General features: G+C 45.9%; 1 protein-coding gene across 1 annotated transcript in view; it reads right to left on the minus strand.

The window, feature by feature from the left end:
- The window catches only part of LOC110168838 (collagen alpha-1(XX) chain), a 79,127-nt gene that overhangs the window by 39,953 nt on the left and 31,674 nt on the right, over nt 1-7,500 (minus strand). The window contains exons 7-9 of the mRNA XM_055165541.1: nt 3,733-3,852; nt 781-945; nt 538-702 (exon numbers count right to left, since the gene is read on the minus strand). Of these exons, the coding sequence (XP_055021516.1) occupies nt 538-702; nt 781-945; nt 3,733-3,852 (450 nt within the window). The remainder of the gene's footprint in view (nt 1-537; nt 703-780; nt 946-3,732; nt 3,853-7,500) is intronic.

Genomic DNA, 7,500 nt, shown 5'->3' on the forward strand with positions numbered 1-7,500 from the left:
ACAGGTGAGGGACAGGTGAGTGAGTGACAGGTGACAGGTGACAGTGAGGGACAGGTGAGTGACAGGTGAGTGACAGGTGAGACAGGTGAGGACAGGTGACAGGGTGAGTGACAGGTGAGGGACAGGTGAGTGACAGGTGAGTGACAGGTGACAGGTGACAGGTGAGTGACAGACAGTGAGGGACAGGTGAGTGACAGAGGGACAGGTGAGTGACAGGTGAGACAGAGGTGACAGGGTGAGTGACAGTGACAGGGACAGGTGAGTACAGGTTTAAAAACTCTTGGGTATAAACAGTAACACATGTCACTCTCTGTGCTGAGTCCCTCCCCCTTCAGAGCATCACACTCACACTGATGAAACTCCTGCACATCAGTTTGTCCAGTTGTTGTGTTCAGTTTTGTGTTGTGTTTTTGTGTTTTTATGGAGAGTTGTGATGTGGGAGCCTGGGGGGCGGAGCCTCGTACAAGAGGTGTGGCTTGTACTGCAAACTGTAATGTCTTATTTTAATGTTCATTCTCTGTATAAAGTGTGACTCACGTTTGGCGTTGGCGTTGCTGCGCTCGTGGATTCGCACACACAGGATGTGCACGAGGCGTGACACCAGTTTACTGAGGAGGGGGAAGTCGTTGACGTTGTACATGTTTAACTCCTCTGGACCCGACGCCACCTGCAGCAGCTCCGCCTCGTCCGCGTTCTTCACTCCTGAAACCGCGTCACATCAGAGAGTCACCGCCGCTCTACTAGCCCCGCCCCCTCTCCCGGCCCCGCCCCCTCCCGTACCCACGGCGATGATCTCGGCGCCGCTGTTCTTCAGTTTGGTGGCGGCTGAAATGGCGTCGTCCTGAGATTTTCCGTCGGTCAGAAGAATCAGGAACAGAGGAACGTCCGAGCGCCTTCCAGACGCCGCCGTCATACTGTGCTCCATCACGTGAAGAAGAGCCTGACCTGCAACACACACCCCCACGTCACATCTGGACGGAGACAGAGACAGAGGGAACATCTGGACAGAGACAGAGGGAACATCTGGACAGAGACAGAGACAGAGGGAACATCTGGACAGAGACAGAGGGAACATCTGGACAGAGACAGAGACAGAGGGAACATCTGGACAGAGACAGAGGGAACATCTGGACAGAGACAGAGGGAACATCTGGACAGAGACAGAGACAGAGGGAACATCTGGACAGAGACAGAGACAGAGGGAACATCTGGACAGAGACAGAGACAGAGGGAACATCTGGACAGAGACAGAGAGAACATCTGGACAGAGACAGAGGGAACATCTGGACAGAGACAGAGACAGAGGGAACATCTGGACAGAGACAGAGAGAACATCTGGACAGAGACAGAGGGAACATCTGGACAGAGACAGAGGGAACATCTGGACAGAGACAGAGAGGAGCAGAAGAGCAGAAGACGAGAGGAGCAAACACAGACTGTATCATAGATCAGAGTGAGCGTGACGTCGTGACGTCGTGACGTCGTGGCGTCGTGACGTCGTGGCGTCGTGACGTCGTGGCGTCGTGACGTCGTGACGTCGTGACGTCGTGACGTCGTGACGTCGTGACGTCGTGACGTCGTGGTCCTCAGCGTTTGCTCCAGATGAAGCTGTGATGGACATTTCTCCTGTGGAAACATCTCAGTGGGTTTTTGTGACGTCCACATGTGACCAGAGCCTCTTCCACATGTGTAAAGACCCAGTGTGACGTTCTCCACCCTCAGGAAACTCACTGCCGTCTTAAGGTCGTTTTATATTTCTGCATGGACTCCTGGTTTAGTCCTGGTTTAGACCTGGTTTAGACCTGGTTTAGTCCTGGTTTAGACCTGGTTTAGTCCTGTTTAGTCCTGGTTTAGTCCTGGTTTAGTACCGGTCTAGTCCTGGTTTAGACCTGGTTTAGTTCTGGTTTAGACCTGGTTTAGACCTGGTTTAGACCTGGTTTAGTCCTGGTTTAGTCCTGGTTTAGTACCGGTCTAGTCCTGGTTTAGACCTGGTTTAGTCCTGGTTTAGTCCTGGTTTAGTCCTGGTTTAGACCTGGTTTAGTCCTGGTTTAGTCCTGGTTTAGTACCGGTTTAGTCCTGGTTTAGACCTGGTTTAGACCTGGTTTAGTCCTGGTTTAGTCCTGGTTTAGACCTCTGGTTTAGACCTGGTTTAGACCTGGTTTAGTCCCTGGTTTAGTCCGGTTTAGTCCTGGTTTAGACCTGGTTTAGTCCTGGTTTAGTCCTGGTTTAGTCCTGGTTCAGTCCTGGTTTAGTCCTGGTTTAGTCCTGGTTTAGTCCTGGTTTAGTCCTGTTTAGACCTGGTTTAGACCTGGTTTAGTCCTGGTTTAGTCCTGGTTTAGTCCTGGTTCAGTCTGGTTTAGTCCTGGTTTAGTCCTGGTTTAGTCTGGTTTAGTCTGGTTTAGTCCTGGTTTAGTCCTGGTTTAGTCCTGGTTAGTCCTGGTTTAGTCCTGGTTTAGTTCTGGTTTAGTCCTGGTTTAGTCCTGGTTTAGTTCCTGGTTTAGTCCTGGTTGGTTTAGTCCTGGTTTAGTTCTGGTTTAGTTAGTCCTGGTTTAGTCCTGGTTTAGTCCTGGTTTAGTCCTGGTTTAGTCCTGGTTTAGTCTTCACTCTGATTTGAAACGTGTGTCACTTATTTCTTTTTAAAAACTCAGAGTTCAGATGTTTCTGTTTTCCTAAAATTCATCAATTTCACAAATAAATTAATTATTTATTTTTTTTCTTCAGAATCTATATTTTTTTCATAGATTCCAGTTGTTTGGAGCAAATTTGGAGTTCCATATTTTTCTGACCATGAGTATCATAGCAACCAACGAGCCAATCAGGAGCGAGACTGTAGATCACAGGTGTCAAACATGTGGCCTGGGGGCCAGATCCGGCCCTCCAAGACCTTTATTCTGGCCCTCAGCTGATTTTCTACTAAAATATTTTCATGATATTTTTTTATTAAAATGGTGTTAATTTTGTGTGGTGTTTATCACACAGCAGCGTCTCCAGCGTCTCTGTACGTGGCCCCTCCCACCAGAGCAGCACAAATGAAGACTTGTCTCTTTCCAAACGCTCTTAAAGGACGATCGTTTTGACTGTTGACCGTGACCCTCATCAGAAAAATGTCCAACATGAGAAAAGTGGAGCCGAGTGCAGGATTTTACAACAAAAATGGACTTATTCTGTTTACAGACAAGTTCATGTTCAAACTTTGTGTTGAAATTGTATTTTTCTTCAAGTTTCAGGTTGTTCATAATATTATAATATTTAGTAAAAGAAAGAGTTCATCAATTCAAAAAGATTTGTGTAATAGATTTGTGTTTCTCTGCACAAATATTTGAACTTCTTGTTATTTTTGGGGTTTATATGACATGAGTTTCTGATCCGGACACTTTGGATCAAACACGACTCGACCCCCGGAACAACATGAGTTGGACTCTTCTGCTGTAGAGGGTAACGCCCCCTCCTGCCCGCACCACTGGTTTAAACGCTGTCAATCAAACCTGTTGCTAACGGTAGTGGGAGGGGCCTCGGGGGGAGAGAAGGCGCCTGATTGGTCGGTTCTTAATGTTCAGATCTGGATTTGGGACAAACTGTTGAAAGCCCCGAGCGGTGAGAGAGAAGATCCTGGAGCAGCAGGTCCAGAGGGAAGAGTGAGGAGCTTTTACACACAAACTGAGCTGGAGCCAGAGTCCGTGGAGCCCGATCGCAGCCGCGCTCACTTCCTGTGGTCGGACGTCGGGTTCTCACCTGTGAACGTGTTTCCTCCCTTGTATCTGAAGCTGCGCACGGCCTCCAGCAGATCCTCCTTCTGCGTGAAGTTGTTCAGGTTCCACTCGGTTCTGGGGTCGGAGCTGTACTGGGTCAGACCTGCACACAAACAACAGAACATCAGAACATCAGAACATCAGAACATCAGAACATCAGAACATCAGAACATCAGAACAAGAACATCAGAACATCAGAACATCAGAACATCAGAACATCAGAACAACAGAACAACAGAACATCAGAACAACAGAACATCAGAACATCAGAACATCAGAACATCAGAACATCAGAACATCAGAACATCAGAACATCAGAACATCAGAACAATCAGAACAACAGAACATCAGAACATCAGAACATCAGAACATCAGAACATCAGAACATCAGAACAACAGAACATCAGAACATCAGAACAACAGAACATCAGAACATCAGAACATCAGAACATCAGAACATCAGAACATCAGAACATCAGAACATCAGAACATCAGAACATCAGAACATCAGAACATCAGAACATCAGAACATCAGAACATCAGAACATCAGAACATCAGAACATCAGAACATCAGAACATCAGAACATCAGAACATCAGAACATCAGAACATCAGAACATCAGAACAACAGAACATCAGAACGAGTTCCACCTTATGATGTCATCATGTGGTGATACAGGAAGTGCTCCACTGTGTTTTTAAACTCCACACTTCACCTTCACTAGAATCACCTGGAACATTTCAGTCGTGGAGTCGCCAAATCTGGACTGAACTACAGAGAAAAGGAAACGACCACTTCATGACATCACAAGGTGGAACTGGTTTAATTTAGTCCTGGTTTAGTTCTGGTTTAGTTCTGGTTTAGTCTGGTTTAGTCCTGGTTTAGTCCTGGTTTAGTTGGTTTAGTCTGGTTTAGTCCTGGTTTAGTCCTGGTTTAGTTTAGTCCTGGTTTAGTTCTGGTTTAGTCCTGGTTTAGTAGTTCCTGGTTTAGTCCTGGTTTAGTCCTGGTTTAGTTCCTGGTTTAGTCCTGGTTTAGTTCCTGGTTTAGTCCTGGTTTAGTTGGTTTCTGGTTTAGTCCTGGTTTAGTCCTGGTTTAGTTCTGGTTTAGTCCTGGTTTAGTCCTGGTTTAGTCCTGCTGGTTTAGTTCTGGTTTAGTCCTGGTTTAGTCCTGGTTTAGTCCTGGTTTAGTCTGGTTTAGTTCTGGTTTAGTTCCTGGTTTAGTCCTGGTTTAGTTCTGGCTGGTTTAGTTCTGGTTTAGTCTGGTTTTAGTCCTGGTTTAGTCTGGTTTAGTTCTGGTTTAGTTCTGGTTTAGTTCTGGTTTAGTCCTGGTTTAGTCCTGGTTTAGTTCCTGGTTTAGTTCTGGTTTTAGTTCTGGTTTAGTCCTGGTTTAGTTCTGGTTTAGTTTAGTTCTGGTTTAGTCTGGTTTAGTCCTGGTTTAGTCCTGGTTTAGTCTGGTTTAGTTTAGTCCTCTGGTTTAGTTCCTGGTTTAGTCCTGGTTTAGTCCTGGTTTAGTTCTGGTTTAGTCTGGTTTAGTTCTGGTTTAGTCCCTGGTTTAGTCTGGTTTAGTCTGGTTTAGTCCTGGTTTAGTCCTGGTTTAGTTCCTGGTTTAGTCCTGGTTTAGTCCTGGTTTAGTCCTGGTTTAGTTCTGGTTTAGTCTGGTTTAGTCTGGTTTAGTCCTGGTTTAGTCCTGGTTTAGTTCTGGTTTAGTTCTGGTTTAGTTCTGGTTTCTGGTTTAGTAGTCCTGGTTTAGTCCTGGTTTAGTCCTGGTTTAGTTGGTTTAGTTCTGGTTTAGTCCTGGTTTTAGTTCCTGGTTTAGTTTAGTCTGGTTTAGTCCTGGTTTAGTCCTGGTTTAGTTCCTGGTTTAGTCCTGGTTTAGTTCTGGTTTAGTTCTGGTTTAGCTGGTTTAGTCTGGTTTAGTTCTGGTTTAGTCCTGGTTTAGTCCTGGTTTAGTTCTGGTTTAGTCTGGTTTAGTTCTGGTTTAGTCCTGGTTTGGTTTAGTTTTCCTGGTTTAGTCCTGGTTTAGTCCTGGTTTAGTTCTGGTTTAGTTCTGGTTTTAGTCCCTGGTTTAGTCTGGTTTAGTCCCTGGTTTAGTAGTTTTTACTGGTTTAGTTTAGTTCCTGGTTTAGTTCTGGTTTAGTCCTGGTTTTAGTCCTGGTCCTGGTTTAGTTCTGGTTTAGACCTGGTTTAGTCCTGGTTTAGCTCGTTTCTCTTCACGAGTTTTGTGGAGTTTTGTTCAAGTCGCTGAAAACAAACGAACAAAATATAATTTACACAAAAATAATCGTGAATCGTTTTAGAAATAAACTCACACAAATGAAAACAGACCCAGAGTTTTGAGGCTGTTTCACGTTTTGACTCATCGATCCAAAATAAAACTGAGAAAGTCTGAAGAACCAGAATCAAACAAACGAAACTTCACGACACAAACGAAACACAAACGTCTGACTCCGTTTTGTGTCGTTTTGTTTCATTTGGAAGTTTCCTGGAGCTGATGATTCTGATTCACTGGTTTTGTTTCCCATCGTCCGTCGGGTAAAACTGTAAAATCTGAGCGTTTCTTCTCACGCTCCATAAAAACGGTCAAATAAAGCGGGAGCCTCCTGAAGCACATCTGTGACTCCTCCTGAAGGTCCAGACGAGAAGCTCTGAGCAGGAGAGAGGAGGAGGAGACGCTCGGCTGATTAAAGAGCAAGAGAGACACGCCCCCCCCCCCCTGCTCTGTCATTATCTCCACGAGAACGACTCCAGGGCTGAAGGTCTGAAGGTCTGGTCAGGACTCGGGTGGGGGACCTTTGAGGACACCAGGGGCGTTTAAAGCGATTAAAAGATTCCTCAAACATGAATCTCTCCAAATGAAACTTCAGAACCTGGAGAAACATCTGAGGAGAACAGTTTGAGGAACAGCTCCGATTCAAAGGTGAACTGTGGAATTTTTCTGGAGGAAAGTTCATCAAATGCTTTTCTCTTTGTTTGGAATGTTCCACAGTATGACATTAAACTTTTTTATCTCCATGGAGACCAATCTACAGATCTTTTTACAGACGTTGTAAAGCGGTGAGGGTGAAGTGCTGATGTTCTCCTGTCGTCACTGGTTGTTTGTTTTTAACTGATCTTTGACCATCGTCTGTTCTGTTCCTGGAGGAAACTCGTCCAGACACGAGGAGAACGACCCGGGCGACTCGGGGATCCAACCCACAACCTTCTCACTGTGAGGCAGGAGTGCTAAGCACTTGTTACTGCACCGTCTCAAATAAAGAAGAAAAACTCAAAAACACGAACGACAAACTCCACACGAAATATAAAGACAAATATGAGCACCTGTCTGTAGCACCTGTCTGTAGCACCTGTCTGTAGCACCTGTCTGTAGCACCTGTCTGTAGCACCTGTCTGTGACACCTGTCTGTAGCACCTGTCTGTAGCACCTGTCTGTAGCACCTGTCTGTAGCACCTGTCTGTGACACCTGTCTGTGCCCTGTCTGTGCACCTGTGTGTGTGTGTGTGTGTGTGTGTGTGTGTGTGTGTGTGTGTGTGTGTGTGTGTGTGTGTGTGTGTGTGTGTGTGTGTGTGTGTGTGTGTGTGTGTGTGTGTGTGTTGTGTGTGTACCTGTGTGTGTGTGTGTGTGTGTGTGTGTGTGTGTTGTGTGTGTGTGTGTTGTGTGTTCTACCTGTGTGTGTGTGTGTTGTGTGTGTGTGTGTGTGTGTGTGTGTGTGTGTGTGTGTGTGTGTGTGTGTGTGTGTGTGTGTGTGTGTGT

This window comes from Boleophthalmus pectinirostris, unplaced genomic scaffold, assembly GCF_026225935.1.
Source record: "Boleophthalmus pectinirostris isolate CB_2022bp ecotype Guang Dong unplaced genomic scaffold, ASM2622593v1 HiC_scaffold_8, whole genome shotgun sequence".
Lineage (NCBI taxonomy): Eukaryota > Metazoa > Chordata > Actinopteri > Gobiiformes > Gobiidae > Boleophthalmus > Boleophthalmus pectinirostris.